We start from the raw sequence: 20,518 nt of genomic DNA on the forward strand, positions 1-20,518 counted from the left end.
GGCTCTGCCTGAAACTTTGACTCTATTCCATATATGCTGCCTGATCTGCTGAGTTCCTCCAGCATTTTGTGTGTATTCTTTATGTATTGCACAGACTGCTGCTGCAAAACAACAAATTTAACAACTTATCAGATTCTGAATTATTGCCCTTGGTGTAGAGAGGTGGCAGGAGATTTTAGGAGGAACTGCAAGCATGTAAAATAGAGACTAGAGGAAAGGGGGGGGGGGGGGGAAGAGAGAATGGAACTAACAGGATTGCTGCAGGAGCTACCATAGATTCAATGGGCCAACTGGCTTCCTCCTGTTTTGTAAGAAAATACAAGCAAACTGAAACTTCAGTCAAGAAGTGCCTTTAAAAATATTTATTACATAGTTTAAATAGGTATATCCTTCAGTAAATATTAAGAGCTAATTTTGAATGCCACAAAGATTAGAGGATAGTTACATTATAACCCATGACATTTACTTCAATGGTTTCAATGCCAGATAAAAGCATGACAGATTCTCACATGACTTCACCCATCTCTGGACATTAGCAGGGATACCTGCAAACCCTATCTCCAGTAAGGCACAGTACAGCACCACATCAGCCAGTGTCAGGTCGGTTCCCACCACCCAGGGGCTCTTGCTAAGGGCAGAGTTCATGTAGCGCAGGACTGCTGCCTTCTCTTTGCTGCTTCCTTTCCTCAGTTGGAAGATAGCGATGTCTACCCAGCTGTCGATCTGTGTGGAGGTCACTGCATCATACTCATGACCCAGTAATGCGAAGAGGAAGCGAGCGACATTTCCCTCGCCTTCGATGCAGCACATGCTTTGGATGCTGAACTTCATCTGAGGTTTGGGGACTGTGAAAACAAAAATAAGAGCTGTCATGTGTGGCCGATGATGACCCTCAAGACTACACTGCCCTCACACCTTAACCCAATCCTAACTAACAATTACAGTTCTAACCAGCACCTTCCAGCCTCAACAAATCTCCCCTTAAGCCCTCAGAAAACCTCTACAGGTAGAACTGCACTCTCCCTTCAATCCCACACTCACACTTGACCTTAAAAGATCTACAATGCTAAACAATGCCCATCCCTACACACCCCAATGCTCAGAACTAATAATAAAAAATGAAGCCCCTACCCCAATAAAGGTGAGTGGAACTGGACGAGGGTAGTGAAGGTGTGGACCAGATCAAATTAGCAGTTTCTAGTGGGATGGAATGTCCAGTAACGAAAACAGCAAACACAACAGGGTTAATTATCCTCCACTCGCAAACTGACATAATCCAAAATCTCTACGTTGTTATCCAGTGGACGAGCTAACAGCTGGTCAAAGTATAGGAATGAGATACAACACTTGGTTGACACGACAACCATCTTCCGCTCAACACTAGCAAAACAAAAGACCTAAACATTGACTTTAGGAAGAGGAAGGAGGGCAAATGTATACCAGTCTACATTGGGGGACTGGCAGGGAAGAAATTCTGCTGCTTTTAATTTCTGGGTGTTAGTTGCTTATTTTTATTGTTTGATTTGTTTCTCTCCCCCTGCACAATGGGTGATTGACGGTCGTTTTTAATGAGTTCTGTTGGGTTTCTTTGTTTTTTAACTGCCTGTACAGAGACGAATTTCCAGGTTGTATATAGTATTCATACTTGAACTCTGGATGGATGAGTTGAATGAAGGAAGGTTGGAAACGCTCGGCTTAACTGAAATACATAAAATCCCGAGGAGTTTCAACAGCGTGGGCATGGGGATGTTTCTTCTTGCAGAAAAATCCAACAACATTTTGGGTGGCATAGTAGTTTAGTGGTTAGCATATCTCTATTACAGCACCAGTGACCCAGGTTCAATTCCACCACTGCCTATGCTCCCTCTGTGAATGTGTTTCCTCCAGGCACTCTGGTCTCCTCCCACATCCTAAAGACGTATGGGTTAGTAGATTAATTGGTCACATGGGTATAATGGGACAGCACAGGCTTGTTTGGCCGTAAGAGCTGTTACCCTGCTGTATCTCTAAATGATAAAAATTAATTAACAAAAGGGGTTATTGTTTTAAAGTAAGAAGTTGTTCCTCAAAGGACAATGGAAGCAGAGTATTTGAACACTGTTAAGGCAGGCTTTTGATAAGCCAGGGAGTGAGAGAGGAGTATGAGCAGACACAACTGCAGAGCTGAGGTTAAAACCAGCTGAATGGTGGAACTGGCACGAGGGACCAAGTGACATGCCACGCTCTTTAATTTGTATGTCCACATGCTTGCAAATTGCTGGAGGCTGTCAGGGATCATTCTGGGGTTATAAAATCACGGATTATCTAAAATGAGAACCACTCTTTAGGAAATAAAACCTATACATAATTTAGTTTCCAACTGTTACTTTGTGGCTATTGAAACCAAACATTGGGCATGGGAAATACTCTGTCCCACTGAATCTACATAGAGTTAGACAATGAATGGACAATAAACCAACCCATGAACACTACCTCACTGTTTTTGCTCTTTTTTTGCACTATTTATTTAATTTAATTTATTATATACGCTCATTGGCCACTTTATTGTGGAGGGAAGGACAACAGGACCTCTATCTATGTTAAGGTGGTGGGAAGATGGGCTGAGCATGGATGTCTGGGAACTGGAGGAGATGCAGGTGAGTGGAGGAAGGGAAACCTGTTCTTTGAAGGAGGAGATGATGCCCTGGCAAGGAAAACCTCATCCTGAGAACGGATATGATGGAGACAAAGGAATGGAAAAAATAAAACAGCATTCTTTTTTAAACAGGAGACATGGTGGGAAGAGGTATGGTCAAGGTATTTGGGTATGTGGGAATTGGTAAGTTCATCAAAGATGTTGGTTTTTCTCTCCACAGATGGAGACAGGGAGATCAAGAAAGAGGAGAGGTGTCAGAAATGGACCAAGTGAATTTAAGGACAGGGTAGAAGATGGAGGCAAAGTCGATGAAATTGATGACTTCAGCATGGGTGCATGAAGCAGTGGAGATGGAATCGTCAATCTAACACCGAAAGACTTGGCAGCATTACTGGGGAAGGCTTGAAACATGGACTGTTCCACGTAGCCAACAAAAGGCAGGTATTGCTGGGTCCCAGGTGGGTGCCATGGCTACCTGCATTATTCCTTTTTTATTTGCACTGTACTGTTGTCACAAAACAAATTTCACATCATAAATCTGTGATAATAAACCTGATTCCAAGTCTTTCCAGCTCAATAATGTCTAATTTCCCTTCAGGTCCCAGCCTTGAAACACTCAGCCTATAGCCCACTTTAAAGTCTAAATTTCCCCCGATACAGATCTATAGAGTGCATTTAACTAACTGCATGCAAATTTAGGGATCCAAGAGGACTATTTATCTGATATTTCCCTTTTTGGCACTGCTTATTTAATTTCATTTTTACAGACATTTATTATAATGGGTAGTTTTTAATATTATATATTGCAATGTACTGCTGCCATAAACAATATGATATACACCTGTGATATTAAACCCAATTCTGATTTTTAGCTTTTAGTCTAGAAATTATAATATTTTGCCCTGTAATCCTTGGTGGAAGGAAATGAGCTGGTTTTATCTGCAAAATTGCTTCTAAACAGTAAACTTCAACAATTCAATCAAGAAACCTTTGCAAATGCTCATATTATTATTTTCCCGACTTACCATCCTTCCAGACAAGGGTGAAGCCCAGCTGATATTCCTGCCGGGATCGACAAATGCTTTCCTTTCCCAAACAGTTCCAGAGCTGGGAGGGAATGTTTTGCACGGAGGAGTGCACGTGCACTGAAGGCAGCACCCTGTATTGCTCAGACAGCAAGTTGTATAGGACCAACAGTGACAGTGGTACTTCGGAGGGGTTGGCATTGATGACGATGTCTCTGAGGGCACCAGAGTTCTAAAATTAAGAACAATTATGAGTGTAACGTGGTGCCAATGCACAGCACAGGAAGCAGGCAAGGCATTTATCCACACTCCATCACAACCTTCTTCCCTTCATCTTCACCCCATATACTTTGAAGTAGCTTCACTGTAAAAATCCAGAGAGCTTCAGTGATAATTAAACTCTGTCTACATCATGCAGGATCTCCCAGCGGCCGACCAGTTTAATTACGCTCCCCATTCCTATTCTGATGTGTTGGTCCATGACCTCTTCTACTGCCACAATGGGGCCATTCTTAGGCTGTAGAAGTAACACCTTTTATTTTGTCTGGGTAGCCTCCAACCTGATGGCATGAATATTGTTTTCTCTAACTTCCAGTAATCTCCCGCCTCTACCTTCTCTCTATTTCCATTCCCCACTCTGGTTCCTCTCTTACCCCTTCTCTTCTCCTTGCCTGCCCATCACCTCCCTCTGCTGCCGCTCCTCCTTCCCTTTCTCTCATGGCCCACTGTCTTCTCCTACCACGTTCCTTCTTCAACCCTTTACCTCTTCCACCCAGCTTCTCACTTCACCCCACCCACCCACATTCCCCCTCACCTGGCTTCACCTATCACCTCCAGCTTGTACTCTTGCCACTCCCCCTGCCACCTTATTCTGGCTTACTCCCTTTCCTTTCCAGTCCTAATGAACAGTCTCAACCCGAAACATCGTCTCTCGATGCTGTCTGACCTGCTGAAGTTGCTCCAGCGTTTTGTATGCACTCAGTCAGAATTGTACGTTTTGTGACTCATGAAAGTTTAACTGACAGAAGAGATTAGTTTTATTGTCACATTACTGTTGTGCCTTTTCCAAATACCCTGAAATACTTTAAAATTATTTCATGTACTTCATTGGCTATGATCTGACTGGAACTTCCAGCAAAGTAGATACAAATCTAAGAACAGGAACAAATCTCAAATTCTAAATACAATTCAAAGCACCATTTAAAAACTGAATATACTTAAAAGTCAACAGCAAAGATGTAAAAATTAGCACTGAAATGTGTAGCTTGCGTCAACAACAGTCCGAGGATGTAATGGGGGTAGCCCGCAAGTATCGCCATGCTTCCAGCATCAACACAGCACATCCACAACTTACTAACCCTGACCTGCATGTGTGGAAGGTGGGAGGAAACCAAAACACCCCAGGAAACCCATGGGAGAGGGTACAAACTCTTCACAGGAATTGAACCCTGATTGCTGTAAAGTGTTACACAAACTGCTATGCTGCCGTAATTGGAAGAGACAAGAGACTACAAATGCAGGAACGTGGAACAAAACGTTGGAGGAACACCACAGGTCTGAGGGAGTAGAAGAGGAAAAGCCAGTATGAGGAAAGGTGAGGGAAGTGTTGACAGGGATGGTAGGGGATAGGTGAGGAAGGGGGTTGATATGCAGATGAAGTCAGGTGGGGAGAGCGGTAACACAGCAGTGGCTGCTGGGTGATATCTATGAACGGATAAAGGAACAAATGGAGCCAGGTTTGGGGGTGGAGGGGTATAGAAGGGAAAGACAGAGGCTGGAAAGTGACATAGAGAGACAAGAGCCTGCTACCATCCAGCACACATGAACACCCTGTCCGAATGCCCTGCCGTTCCCCACTCCCCAACTCACTGAGACACTTTTACCTTACACCTTTTATTGCTGCAGTTTCACATATTTATACAAGTGTTTGTTATGAGCTATGTGTGACTATATGTACACCTTAGACCCAGAGGAACAATGTTTTGTTCAACTACATACATGTATATAGTTTAATGACAATAAACTGGAACTTGAAGAGGCAGAAGGTGCTGGAATCTGATAAGGAAGCTGAGAGAGGATGGGCATTTAGAATTAGTTATGGGAGAAGGTGTGTGGGTGTGTGTCTGTGTGTGTGTAGGGCAGTGAGAGAACCTGACTGGATTGAGCAGAGAGACAGAAAGTAACACCAGGGGATGCAGGCTATACAGAAATGGAAAATTCAATGCTCATTCAATTGGATTGTACAATAACTGCTATTAAACCCAGCAACCTTTCCAACTGGAGCAGGAAGTGCTGTTCTTCTAGTTTGTGATTGGCCTCACCTAACTATAATTTAAAAAACCCATTTTCCTGGATTTGATGGTTCCATAAATACACATTACAGGTACAGAAAATTCTTCAAGTACCTGTAGCAACAAAAGTAAAACCTACTAAAGAAGTGACCTGAGTAGTAATTTTAGAAGATCTGTTTTGATAGGGTGCCGCAGTAGTGTAGTGGTCAGTGCAATGCTTTTACAGCTCAGATTGTCAGAATACAGAGATCAATTCTGGTGGAGTTTGTACGTTTGTCCCATAAGCGTGTGGGTTTTCTCCGGATGCTCCAGTTCCCTCCCACATTTCAAAGACATACTAGTTGGTAGGTTAATTGGTCGTTGTAAATTGTCTCATGATTGGGTTAGGGTTAAATGGGTAGGTTGAAAAGTGGAGAGACACGTTGGGCCAAAACGGCCTGTTCCATGTTGTATTTCCAAATAAAAACTATAATTACAAGGGATAATTTTATAACTTGTGTAAAAATAAAGGGGGTGGCTAATATGCAGATTCCACTGGCAGAACTAAGCTGGCAGTATTATTTGAAGACTTGGAAAGCTGCAATAGTGTAAAGTAGAATCGTATCAGGAGATGCTATACTCTTCCTTTGTAAACTGATTAATACAAAAACCCTTCAAATATAGATTTGAACTTAGAAGTGGTTTGTAGGATTGCTTACTATGTGAACTTTTAAAGAACAGTATAAAAGAGTACAGGCCTTTTGGCCCACAATGTTGAGCCAACCTTTTAACCCATACCACGCTCAATTTAAACCTTTCCCCCAAATGGCCCATAACCTTCCATTTTTCTTCCGTCTGTTCAAAGTACATTTATTATCAAAATATGTATAAATTATACAACCCTGAAATTTGTCTCCTTACAGGCAGCCGCCAAACAGGAAACCCAGAAAAATTCATTTAAAAAAAAGACCCAACAGAGAGAGAGAGAAACACGTCGTGCAAACAAGAAACAACATTCATAACTAAATGGAGCCCATAGACACGAAACCTGGAGCAGCCAAAGCTGGCACACAGCCTCACCCTTAGTTCAACACAAAGCGGGGCAAAACATCGCGAAGCTCACAGACATGAAGTCCAAAGCAGGACACAGCCTCAGTGCCAAGGGAAACAGAGTAAATATTGCAGAGCAGCGAGCAGAACCGCCTTTGGTCCCAACACTTCATTTTTCCAATCCATCCAGCCCGACATTTAAATTGTCCAAGCACCAGATCATCCTCCACACTAGGACCTGGACCCCATCACATCGATATACTCTGGGCCTGGAACTGGCCGCCACGTTCTGGCCCATACCTGTCTTCAAGTTTCTGATGCCCAAGATGCATCAGCCTCAACCTTCACTCCCAGCAGTGTGTTCTATCATCATCAAGCGGTGTGTCGAATAGCATAGACGATCATGGTCTCACGACCATGAATGTTCTTGGCAAATTTTTCTACAGAAGTGGTTTGCCATTGCCTTCTTCTGGGCAGTGCCTTTACAAGACAGGTGACCTCAGCCATATCCTAAAGGATTTAAAATATTCTATAAGCTCCCCCTTCGTTCTCCAAGGAATAAAGATCCAGCCTGGCCGACGACTTCTTATAACAAAGGCCCCTTAGTCCTCAATATCCTTCTAAGTCGTTTCTGCACTCTTTCCATTTTAACCACATCTTCCTCACAACAGGGTGACCAAAGCTGTATACAGTACCCCAAGTGCAGCCTCACCAATGACTTGTACAAAGGCAACATAATTCAAATTCAAGTTTAATTATCATTCACCCATACATGAATACAGCCAAATGCCTTTTCACAGTAGTGACAGCTGCTTCCTTAGCATAAGTTTGTGATCCCGTTTTGTTCACACCTTTGCTTACTGTGGGCAATGTAACATTTTATTTTTCCTTTCATGTCCTTATGTTCTGCAAAGCAGCATTTCGACCTTTTATCATCTGAAACACGTTATCATACCATAGATCAATGTCCTCGGAAATGCCTTGTGCTGTTGGATATGGTACAGGTTCAGACTGCCTCCTTGGAAGAGGCTGAGAGTGAACACCCTGAATTACTCCCTGGGCCAAAGTGCAAAGCACACTGCACAAATAGTTGCAATTTCCAAAAAGCACGTCCCCGAGTTTTCCCGGTCCAGCTTGTTCTTGCACTGAGTGAACACCAGAGGGCAGCACCAATAGGAGAGGCCAGCTGCCAACCCAGTACAAAATACTGAAGGTGTTGGAAATCCAGAGTAACACACACAAAAAGCTGGAGGAACTCAGTAAGTCAGGCAGCCTATGGAAAGGAATAAAGGGTTTGACATTTCAGGCCAAGACGCTTCATCAATATGGTCTATCAATATGGCTTCTGTGCACTTGGTCGTAGCAACCTTTATGTCTTGTTTTTACAATTGGCAGACACTACTAAATATTAAGAACATCAACTATTACCAGTCTACCCCACAAGTGAGTTGCTGGATAGCGATGAAGCTACGTTCCACATTGCTGCCTGCTGCAGCCACTCAGGGAAGAAGGCATAAGAGGGGGTGCGCAGACCAACAAATGGAGCAAATGATTGTCTTGGATGTTTTTCTTGTGATCGCAAGACCCTGAAGGACATGGATAATGTAGAATACTGTGAATCTGGTTAATTGTTCATTGGGGAGACTAACGGTAGGGGAGCTGCACGGCCTCGGGTTTGTATCAATCAAGCCCTCATGCTGAGGCGACAACTGTCCAGGGGAGGAGGCAGTGTGAGAGACAGCACGCTGGAGTCCATGCTGGGTTAGGGGCTGGCCCCTCCCATTGAGGCTGCTCTCCAGCGCTTGCTCGGTGAAAGACAAGCTGGACTGCACTCATCTGCAACTGTATTTACGGGCGAGGAGGAACAGCAGTGGCTGCTCTGGCAGAAATATGGCTCCAATACAACATCCCGTGCACCATTCTGCTATTATAATTATGTGCTATGTGTGACTGCTGGTACTATGTTTTGCATTCTGGGTCTGGATAAACACTGGCTCATTCAGTAATAGTTCAGTATGGTTGAATGACAATTATACTGAACTTGATCAGGACTTTCAGGTTTCAGGTGCTAGGTTTTGATCCAAAACATTGACAAGTCTTCCCCCCCCCCCCCCATCCCTCCCCACCCCAATGTTGCTCAGCTCCTCTAGAAAATTGTTCCCTGTTCCATATTTCAGCAACTACACTCACTTGTGCCGCCACCCTTAACTTGACTCTTGATAAGTGAGTGTGTGGTTAAGTTTCAAACCTACCTTTCCCAGTACAAAATCTAAGTTAACTGCAGTCCGAACTGCTGGCCCAGAGCACGCATGGTTAATTTCTGCCACGTCCAGGTCAGCATCTGGAGTGAGAACAGTCTTTGAGAGACCATCGACGACAGCCTTTAACTCGTACAAACGATTCAGCATCTCTGTCTGTCTTGATTCCAAATTCAGGAGTTCTGAAGTTTCAGCTCCATTCTGAAAACCAAACAAGAAAGACATTAGGGACATTTAAAGAACTCTTAGAGACATTTGGATGAAATAAAAATGGAGGGCCATCTAGGAGGGAATGTTTGGAGTAGATTAAAAGTTGAGCACAACATTGTGAGCTGGAAGGTTGTGCATTAGTTGCACAGCTGCCTGCTGGAATTTTCTATATGCTAATTAGCTATACATTTTTTAATATCTTGACAATGCCTAGGATTCCAAAATTAGTTGAGAAAAGTACTGCCTATGAAAGATGGAAATGCAAGCTCTTAAAAACAAGAGATTCTGGAAATCCAGAGCAATACATACAAAATGCTAGAGGATCTCAGCAGGACAGGCAGTATTTATGCAGGAATAAACTGTTGACATTTCAGGACAAGACCTTTCTTCAGCCCTGGAAAGGAAGGGGAAGATGCTCTGAGATGAACCTGTTTATTCCAAATGATAAATAATCTACTGGAAGAAGTCAGCAGATTGAGCAGCACCTGTGAGGGATGGGGAAAGAATTGCAAGGTTTCAACTGCCAACATCAACTTCAGTTTAATCTGTTTTTATCTTGTTTCAAACTGCAATTAATCCCACATGTTCCCCCCCGGCCCAATTCCTAGCATTCTAAGAGAAGATCTTAAGATTAGCTTTATTTGTGACATGTACATTGAAATATACAATGAAAAGCATTGATTTGTTTCAACAACCAACGAGGCATGCCCACAATTCACTAACCCTAGTCAATATCACATCCTTTTTTTAAAAAAAAGATTTCAGGATCTTCTCCAACAATTGACTTCAGGTGAACAGTTCAGTGGTTCTGTACTGCCTTTCTCCTTCCTTAATGAGAAATATTTCTGCAGGAGTATTTCTATGTAATCTAAATTTCTTTTATTTTCTTGCTTGCAGTCAGTCTTAGTATCTTGGCATTTCTGGGAAGCTTTTTGCCCGATGTAAAGACAGACACCAAAGTATTTGTAAAATTCCTCTGCCAATTTTTTATTCCCCATTATAACAGCATCTGCATCTATCTGTTAGGGTTGCAAATGTGCTTTAGTCCTTTCCTTCTTACTTTCAGTCTTTATTGCATATTTCCAGATTACTTTCACTTTCTATTTCTCCTGGTCTATTTCTGAATCATCCTTTGCTAAATTCTAATTCTCCCAGTCCTCTGGCTTTTTGACTTACTGGCAATTGTAAGCCTTTTCCTTAGGTCTTAATTTTAAATTTCCTCTGCAGTTGGACCTAGTGTCTTTGTGCTTTAAAAATGTACATTGTTTGCTAGAATCCCTATTATCTCTGTAAGTGCAGGACAATGTCCATCCACTGTCAATGTCAAACCTTCACCAGAGGTGCTACCCCTCCCTGGACACTCTATAGATCCTGGTACACCGCTTTGACAGGCGGGCTAAACCAGGTGAGGGTAGCCAGGGAGGGGTGATTAGGGGCCTGTCCTAGCATATGAAGTCAGCTCAGTTTGTGACGCTTGTTCATACTACTGGATCCGGACTTCTGAGATCGAGAGGGTGGAACTGCCCCAGTGCAATGGCTTTTCCACTTTAAAAACTCTCCCTTACAGGCTTCCTGTCAACGGACATGATGGACAACCATATTTCCTCATTTATAATTTCCCCTACATCTCTGTAACTATTTGAAGGTCTAAGAACAACAGCAACCAATGTTTTTTTTCCATTTATTTTTATGTAGAGATAGAATGGGAGAACTGGTCCTTCTGGCCCAACGAGATGCCGACCAGCAACCCACCTATTTAACCCCAGCCTAATCACAGAACAACTTAACCTACTAACTGGAACATCCTTGGACTGTGGGAAGAAATCAGAACAACTGGAGGAAATGCACACGGGAAGAATGAACAAACTTTCTTAGAGAAGGCTGGAATTCAACTTCTAACTCCGACGCCCGGAGTTGTAATAGTGTCACGCTAACTTCTACACTACCGCGGCATCCCCAGCTGCTTCTTTGCTCCATGCCAACTGATCCCAATTCTGTATCACAATTTGCTGAGCAAGGTCCTTTCTCAATTACTGTATCAACATCATGCCTCCTTAACAGATCACCCCACCTCCTATTCCTACTGTGCATCTTTCCAAAATGTCAAATACCCTCGAATATTTACTCCCCACCTTTGACAATCGTGTTTCTGTAACAGCAAATAAATCATACTCATTTATGGCTATTTCAGATACACTGTGCATTTTGATGTAATGTCTTTAAAATTGACCCTCTAACATTCCATTTCAAATCCTGACCCTATACATTACTTACCTCCATTTCCACTGCTTATGTGATGCATGCAAGGTCTGATGTGGGCAAAAGAGCTGTAGACACACAAGAGGCTGCCGATGATGCAATCTGGACCAACAGCGTTTCTGCTGGAGAAACTCAGCTGGTCGAGCAGCATCTATGGGAGAAAAGGGGCCATCGAAATCCCCATCAGGATTGAGTGTGAGGAGGAGAGTTATAGGAGAGGAGTCCAAGGTGATTGGTGGATTGGGAGGGACTGACAGGTTGTACCAGGAAGAGGAGGAGCTTTGAAGACTGCAATACCTCCTGGTGTGCTTACCAGAGAGATCACTCTAACACCATAACGTGCTAATTCAGTGCACAAATGTTGCAATGTACCAACACCATTCGTGTTTACATACTCTGTGCAAGTGTACAGGCGGTTTAAAAAGAAATTAGCTATTTAAATTTGTAAATACTTCTTTAAATCTCCTTTGGGATTTTATGTCAACTTAGGGGACAGCAGACCTTTGAAGCAGGGATTCTTGTCAGAAACACTCGCAGAATTGAATAGGAGTATCTGCTTCGGCATCTAGGTGCGAGTTGAATCACAGGCTGATGTAGAGGCTCCAATGCATAAGATTGCAAGAGAATGTAGACTCAGTCATTTCATTGATGGGCACAACCTTCCTCGACACTGAGGAAATATTCAAGAGGTAGTATCTCAAGAAGGCAACACTCATCATTAAAGACTTTAAGTATCTGGGACGTGCCCTTTCGCGCTATTGGGGAGGTGGTACAGCTTCTTCCCTTCCATCAGATTTCTAAACCTATGAACACCCACATTATTCATCTGAATTAAGCACTGTTTATTTTCTTTTATAATAGTTTTTTTAATGTCTTTGCACTGCAAAACAACAGATTTCCCGTCATAAAATTCAGTGATAATAAACCCTAAAGGGTTCCAGCAAAGGTGACCGCTATTCGAATCACAATCGACCACATGTATTATCAGAATCAGAACTAATCCAGGATCTCGCATTTCGGAACACCTTATATTCCGTCTGGGCAGTCTCCAATCTGATGGCAGGAACACTGATTTCTCGAACTTCCATGTAATGTCCCCACCCCGTCTCCTCCACCCCCTTTTCCATCTCTCACCATATCCCCTTGCATCACCTCCCTCCGCCGCTCCTCCCCCTTTTTCTTCCATGGCCTTCTGTCCTCTTCTATCAGACTCCCCCTTCTCCAGCCCTGTGTCTCTTTCACCAATCAAGTTCCCAGCTCTTTACTTCATCCCTCTCCCTTCAGGTTTCACCCGTCACCTGGTGTTTCTCTCCCCCCCCCCCACCCCAGCACTGCCGAAGGGTCTCGGCCCGAAACGCCGACTGTGCTCTTTTCCATAGGTGCTGCCTGGCCTGCTGAGTTCCTCCAGCATTTTGTGTGTGTGTTGCTTGAATATCCAGCATCTTCGGAAAGCTGTTCGCTTTCAGTATTCAGGCGTTACCTCAGCGAGCCGGTTCGGTGAGGGGAGACCGGTCTGCCAGGAGGCCGCCTGACCAACCCTCCTCGACCTCCAAGCCTCTCACCTGAGTTTCCACGGTGGAGCTGTGATAACTGGACAGCTTGTACATACAGGTGGGCAGCTCCACGACGCCATCGCCCTGATGATAAGACTTCACCTTGTACATGGACCCTGCTGTGGGATCGGGGCCGCACTCGCCAGTCCGCACACCATGAAAACCTCCCGCAAACCCTAGCGGCCCCCTCATCCCGCCCCTCCACTCACTCTATTGGTCGGTCTTCGCCACCTTTGATTTCTGTTTGGATCAGAGAGCTGTCAAACATAAAAGTCAAGGCCAACATAAAATAGAGGAACAATTTGAATTAAGTAATTCAACAGAGAAACAAATATTACTATTTCATTCGCGAATTTCTATCAAAAATATTTTTATTGTTAATGAAAAAAGTAAATAACGGGTGGCCAGTCTTTGCGCGGTTTGGCACCGTAGTTGTAGTTCGAAGAAGCGGGCTTAACGCATGTTTTCGCCGGGAGGAGTGCGCCACTGGACTACAGATCCCAGAAGTCGGTTCGCGGAGGGGGTCGCCGCTCGTTGGCGGTTCGGTGGTTTGAGGCGCGGGCAATGGCTGCGCGGCGCCGGGTTCGCGGGCGTTAGGTGGCGGGCCCGGGCGGAATCCGGCTCTGGGCACAGTGGCGATGGAAGCCTGGTGAGTTCCAGAGAGGAGCCGATGAATGAATGAGCATGAGGGAACTGGTTTATTATTGTCACGTGTACCGAGTTGCAGTGAAAAACTATACTTGCAAACTGTTCCCAAACGAGAAAATCTGCAGATGCTGGAAATCCAAACAACGCACACAAAATGCTGGAGATTTTCTCCAGTCCTGCTGAAGTGTCTCAGCCTGAAACGTCTTTTCCATAGATGCTGTCTGGCCTGCAGAGTTCCGCCAGCATTTTGTGCGTGTTCCTTGCAAACTATTCCTACCGATGAGCTCATTCCATGATGTATTGAGGTGACAACGACAAAATGCAGAATAAAGTGGTACAGTTACAGAGAAAGTGCAATGTATGCGTACAATACGTTGAAATGTTCTAAGGCTGTAGATTGAGGTCAAAGGTCAATTTTATTATACTAGAGTTCCGCACTGTTAAAACAGTGGGGAAGCGGCTGTCCTTGAGCTTGGTGGTTACGTATTTTCAGGCTATTTGTACCCTCTGCCCAGTGGAAGAAGGGAGAAGAGAAAATGCCCGGAATGGGATTGGCGGCCTGAAACCGGATTTGCCTTGGGCGGGTGAAATGGACGTACCGGCTTTGGTTAAACTGGCAGCATACCAGCCTCTGATCACTTGTGGGCTCTGGCCTTGGCCAGCCTCCCTCTCTCCACAACTCTGCTATCGTGTGCCCCCTGCTAAGTTCCCTTTATTAACTGGTGCACTTACTTCATGCATTAATGCCTCGATGTTTAAAACGTTCAAATCCTCCCCCCCCCCCCCACGTTCATCCCTTTCCCTGCCAATATAGTCCCCTCCCCTCTCTCCATTATTCTGATACCAGTCTCTGGCTCAATACGACTCTGACTTCAGACAGCTTCTCAGGAGGTCCCTTGGGATGGAGAAAGACTGCTTCCACTCCGGTTTTGAGGTCAATGTGGGAAATGCAGATTCTACCACGGATGGGACTGGGACAGGTAGCCAGGTAGTTTGAGAAGTGGTGTGTTCCTTCTGTTGCTTTCACAAGTCTCTGTGGACTCAATTCTCGATACCATCCCAAAATACAAGAGTTTCTGCAGAAATGAGAAAATCTGCAGATGCTGGAAATCAAAGTAACACACACAAAATGCTGGAGGAACTCAGCAGTCCAGGCAGCATCTGTGGAAAATAGTAAACAGTGGACGTTTTGGGCTGAAATCCTTCTTCAGGACTGTATTACAGACACTCTGCAGGTGCAGAATCCAGAACAACACTCACAAAATGCTTAGAAAAAGTAAAGAGCTGAAGAAGAAGGAATGTGATAGGAGAGGAGAGTGGGTCGTGAGAAACAGAGGAGGAGGAGGGACATAAGGGGGAGATGGTGGGCATGTGAGAAGAGAAGAGGGAAGCCAAGAGTGGGGAATGGAAGGGCAGGAGAAAATTACTAGAAGCAAGATAATCTCTGAGCACTCATGGGCCATAAATTTTTCCCAGGATTTGTGGGGATGTTGGAAATCTTCATTTTGAGTATATCCTTCACTATTGTTCGTCACTATCGTTATCACCAATTAACTGGACTCTGAAAATTGCGCTCATTCCTCAATCACACTTCATTTACTTGTGCACAGAGACCAGAATGATACCTATCACCAAACTGTTTTGAAGTCTGAATAAAGAAATAACACTTTTATGCAGAAATTGACGTTAGATACAGATTTTGATCCAATCGAAACTTTTGCACTGCTGAACCTTATTTGCATATTTTAAGGACCAATCATAATACTTATTTCAAATGTTATTAACCAATTAAAATTGAGTTAAAGGCCAATAATACTTGAGAATTAGTAACATAACTGTATTTGTAAGGGTTTCTCTAGAATCCTTCATTTGATTCTTTCTTCTTCCCCTTCCTCTATTCCCCACACATTTCACTTCTTACCTACCTATTACTTCCCACTATGTCCTCTCCTTCCCTTTCTACTGTCGTCCACTCTCCTCTCTCTTCTCCAGCACTTGACTTTTCCCACCCACCTGGCTTCACCTATCACCTTCCAGCTAGCCTCTTCCCCTTCCCCACCCCCACCCCCACTACCATTTAATTCGGGCATCTTCCACACCTCTCCCCCCGTTTCCTTCTCTGTACTGAAGAAGGGTTTCAGCCCAAAACATTGACTTTTTTTCTTCTCCATAGATGCTGCCTGAGCTGCTGAATTCCTCTGGGGATTTGTGTGTTTGTGGCTTTGATTCTTTATCTTGTTTTGGTATGCTTGGTGACCTTGGTTTCCAGGCTTGAACAGAAAGGCTGTATAAAGGAGAGTCTGGCAACACACACAAAATGCTGGTGGAAAGCAGCAGGCCAGGCAGCATCTATAGGAAGAAGTACAGTCAACATTTCGGGCCGAGACCCTTCATCAGGACTAACTGAAAGAAGAGATAATAAGAGATTTGAAAGGGGGAGGGGGAGACCCGAAATGATAGGAGAAGACAGGAGGGGGAGGATGTTGCTAAGAGCTGGAAAGTTGATTGGCAAAAGGGATACACAGGTGGAGAAGGGAAAGGATCATGGGATGGGAGGCCTAGGAAGAAAGAAAAGGGGAGGGAGATGGAGAGCAGGCAAGGAGTGATTGTGAGAGGGACAGAGAGGAAAAAAAGAGAGAGAAAAGAAAAAAAGGGAAAAATAATAAATAAATCTGGCTGTGTTCAGCATAGAAGTCTGCACACTTCATCTGCTTTTCATCTTGGCTTTTGTTTTACTGAACTGCCACACACAGAAAAAACTGTACAAAGTGTCTGTGCTCTTTTCTGTCAGCACCTATTTTAACTGTTTTCTTGCTGTAGCTTCCACATAAGCTTTGTAATCTCTACCTAAATCTCTTTAATAGTGCCTTTTTTTGGGAGTCTCGAGTCAGTTACGCTGGTAAGTCGGCCTGCCAAAAGTAACCGGCTACAAGTAAATGGCCTTCTATCCGAGTCTCCTCCACGTAGGAGGACAAGGATCTCTGCTACCTGGCTGGCTGTGGATCTTGTGCTGGGTCTGAGGACTTCTTTCAAATGATGAAAGTGTCGGCACCTTGAAGGTGTTGATTCAGCTGCCCGCAGAAATTCACCCCTTTTTGTATTTGTTCTACAGATGTAGGTGAACCACAGTGCTCTTCGCTGAGTCTACAACAGAACCAATTTAGATTAACTCCATTATTGGATTGCCCGACTGTATGGTTGCCCCAATATACATGTCACTGTAACGTTGTACCTCACCTCCAGAAATGCTGTAAAAGCAGAGCCCATCTTCAGATCTTCAAGGGAAACTATTCAGTCTCTAGTGACCACACTCCAGAAACAAGGAAACCCAGATGCAGAAGGCAGATAACGTACACTCTCTTGATTTGTTAACTGAAGCAGTCAAGAGGACTGCCCATAGAGTTAACATCTGCAAGGCAACGATACACCATCAACATGCTCTCTGACAATACAAGTTCGCAGTCAAACTCTGGAAAGACCATAGGACACACACAAGAGCAGAAGTAGTCCATTCTGCTCAAGTCTGCTCTGCCATTCCATCATAGTGGAATTATTTTCTCTCAACCCCATTCTCTGCATGGCCCATGATAATATATAGTTACTGGGAAAAGGCAGGAGGTCTAATAACACTGGGTTGAGTGAATATGTGCTTTAGGCTGCACTCTGAGGCTCAACGGGATTCTAGATAGCTTTAGTTAGGCTACAGGAGAAAATCTATGTCCTTGGGCTCTGATTGAGATTGGATTGGTTGAGACCAATTAGTGGTATTTTAATGAAACAGGAACTTTGCACATATAATTGGGTACCAACTGTCGGCTTAACATTGTTACATAGAACAGTACAGGCCCTTCAGCCCACAATGATGTGCTGACCCTTAAACCTACTCCTGTAGGGTAATGTAATTGGTGGAAACCACCGACATTCAGTTGGGGTTCACTTTAAGAGGCTGGTCTGATGTGATGATGTAATTACATAAAGTACTGTTACTGCCCTGTGTGTTCAGTGTATGGAGTGCAATAAATCAGTTGTTATGATTTTTCTTAAGCATAAAGTATCTCACCTTGTTTTATTTTTGAAAACCTACTCTCCAAGGTCAATCTAACCCTTCCTTCCCACGTGCCCTCCATTTTCCTTGCATCTATGTGACTATATAAAAGCCCCTCAAATGTCTCTACTATTGCTCTTGGCAATGACCTTAAAGTTATGCCCCCTCATATTAGCCATTTCCACCCTGGGGAGAAAGATTGCGGCTGTCCACTCTATCAATGCCTCTTATCATCTTGTACACCTCTTTCAAGTCACCTCTCATACTCCTTTGCAAAGAGGAAAACCCTAGTTCGCTTAGCCCTTCCTCATAGGACATGCTTTCCAGCCCAGGCAGCATCCTGATAAATCTCCTCAGCATCCTCTCTTAAAGCTTCCACATCCTTCCTACAATGAGGCGACCAGCACTGAATACGGTACTCTGTGTGGTCTAACCAGTGTTTTATAGAACTGCAATATCATCTTGTGGCTCTTGAACAGAATCCCCCAACTAATTGTTGTACCCAAGTTTCTTTTTGTGTCTGTTAACTATATCATGACTGATGTCAATACTTTCTATGAGTTTTATGCATTTGTTTCAATGATACTTTGTTTCCTTTGATTTAGCCTGGAGCCTGCAGGAGCAATCAAGGCAATTGACGTGAAGTCAGTGCACCAGATTTGTTCAGGGCAAGTTGTGCTAAGCCTCTGCACTGCTGTAAAAGAGCTGGTGGAAAACAGTATAGATGCTGGAGCCACTAATATTGGTAAGGACAAAAAAGATTGGCTTCATTCATAAACACAAGCTTCTGCAGATGCTGGAAATCCAGAGTAACATGCAAAAATTCTGGAGGAACTCAGCAGGTCGGGCAGCATCTATAGAGAGGAATAAACAGTCAATGTTTTGGGCCGAGACCCCTCATCAATTTAAAACAACATTATTTTCAGCAGTGTACTGTTATGTATTTCTTCCCCCCCCCCCCCCCCCCCCCCCCGAGGATCAGTGAGAGCACAATAGACCAGTGGGTACCACCTGTATCATTTTGGGATAAAGAAGCTGCTGTGTTCTCTTCATTTCATAAGGGCTCCTGGAACTTTAGTTCTATGTCATTAATGATTGGTAGCAAATTCCAACAATGGTTTGTAGTTACTTAAAAAGGTTTAATATAATGCAGGGTCCTGACAGAGGGACTTGGCCTAAAATAACGACACTTTATAGATGCTGCCTGACTTGCTGAGATCCTCCAGCATTTTGTGTGTGTCGCTCTGGATTTCCAGCATCTGCAGAATCTCTTGTGTTTAATATAATGAAATTCCTCAAGGCACACAGTTGTGAGTATTTAGGAGGGGATTGAGTGGTGCAACCAATATCTTGTTCTTAAAGTGAGTATTGGTTGCAAAGTAAAGTAGACTTCAGACTTTGCAATCTGAAATCCTCAATAACAACTGATTTTAAAGGGCTACACCAAGATTTGAAAACTATACCTTGGTCAGTTTACCATTTTTTCAGGTACCATAAGTATTAGGTAACAACAATTCACTGTGATTAGGTATAAGCACAATTTGCATTTTATCAGGCTTCAAACTGTCTATGTACTTCCATCAGAATAACTGGCTTGCTATAAAGAAAGCAAGCTCCTCCACGGTATCCAGGCCATTTTCAAGGAGTGGTGCTTTAGAAAAGTGGTATCCGTGGTTAAGGACTCCCACGAGGACAGGGCATGCCCTCTTCTCATTGCTACCATCAGGGAGGAGGTGCATACACTGAACAATTCAGGAATAGCTTCTTCCCCTCTGCCATCCAGTTTCTGAATGGGCATTGAACCCATGAATGCTACCTCACTCCTTTTTATTTCCTTTTTTTTTGCACCGCTTATTTAACTTAACTATTTAATATATACATATTAATTGTAATTCCATTTTTTTCTCTATTATATGTATTGCATTGTACTGCTGCCATTAAGTTCACAAATTGCACGACATATGCTGGTGATATTAAACTTGATTAACATAAACAGCTCCCATGTTGGCAATAAAATTAATAGCAAATGGTTTGCTCAGGGTGAAGTTTACCTTATTTAAACACAGTGCTGCATTTGATTTTTATTTGAAGGCAAGTGTTTATTTGGGCAGAAAACACATGAGTAGGTGTCACTTTTGACAATATTCAGAGGTGGTGACTTCTAAGAAATATTTGTAGAAAACTACAGCACAGAAATAGGTCCTTTGCCACATCTAACCCATGCCAAAGTGTTATTCTGCCTAGTCCTATCGACCTGCACCTGGACCATAGCCCTTCATACTCTTCCCATCTATGTACTTACCCAACTTTCTCTTAAATGTTGCAATCAAACCTGCACCACCACTTCTGCTGGCAGCTCGTTCCACACTCTTGCCACCCTCTGAGTGAAGAAGTTCCCCCTTATGTTCCCCTTAAATATTCCACCTTGCATCCTTAACCCAGGTTCACCCGGCCTCAATGGAAAAAACCTGCTTGCATTTACCCTATCAATACCCCAGATAATCTTGTATACTTCTCTCTCAAATTTCCGTTCATTCTCATATGCTCCATGGAATAAAGTCCTAA

At 43.6% G+C, this 20,518-nt stretch overlaps 2 protein-coding genes across 3 annotated transcripts in view; one reads left to right on the forward strand and one right to left on the reverse strand.

Annotated features, from left to right (window-relative positions):
- Positions 1-347: 347 nt before the first annotated feature.
- Positions 348-13,441, reverse strand: aimp2 (aminoacyl tRNA synthetase complex interacting multifunctional protein 2). Its single transcript, XM_059978995.1, has 4 exons — positions 13,270-13,441; positions 9,233-9,439; positions 3,661-3,892; positions 348-845 (listed from the first exon to the last, which is right to left on the reverse strand). Exons 1-4 carry the CDS (start codon positions 13,369-13,371, stop codon positions 463-465), a joined length of 924 nt encoding a protein of 307 aa, XP_059834978.1. The 5' UTR covers positions 13,372-13,441; the 3' UTR covers positions 348-462.
- A 342-nt stretch (positions 13,442-13,783) lies between these two features.
- pms2 (PMS1 homolog 2, mismatch repair system component) overlaps positions 13,784-20,518 on the forward strand; it is a 39,235-nt gene continuing 32,500 nt past the window's right edge. The window contains exons 1-2 of one of the 2 annotated variants that reach the window (XM_059979002.1): positions 13,784-13,909; positions 18,559-18,698. In XM_059979002.1, the coding sequence (XP_059834985.1) occupies positions 13,899-13,909; positions 18,559-18,698 (151 nt within the window). In that variant the 5' untranslated portion in view covers positions 13,784-13,898. The remainder of the gene's footprint in view (positions 13,910-18,558; positions 18,699-20,518) is intronic. The other variant, XM_059979003.1, reaches the window with a different exon arrangement.

This window comes from Hypanus sabinus, chromosome 9, assembly GCF_030144855.1.
Source record: "Hypanus sabinus isolate sHypSab1 chromosome 9, sHypSab1.hap1, whole genome shotgun sequence".
NCBI lineage: Eukaryota > Metazoa > Chordata > Chondrichthyes > Myliobatiformes > Dasyatidae > Hypanus > Hypanus sabinus.

What these genes read in the sequence shown, in the direction of transcription:
- aimp2 (XM_059978995.1), bottom strand. Translation starts at nt 13,371, where the DNA reads ATGTACAAGGTGAAGTCTTATCATCAGGGCGATGGCGTCGTGGAGCTG. An exon ending in GCTCCACCGTGGAAACTCAG is followed by an intron (nt 9,440 to 13,269) that starts GTGAGAGGCTTG and finishes TTTGGTTTTCAG; the next exon opens with AATGGAGCTGAAACTTCAGA. An exon ending in CACCCTTGTCTGGAAGGATG is followed by an intron (nt 846 to 3,660) that starts GTAAGTCGGGAA and finishes TTGTTTTCACAG; the next exon opens with TCCCCAAACCTCAGATGAAG.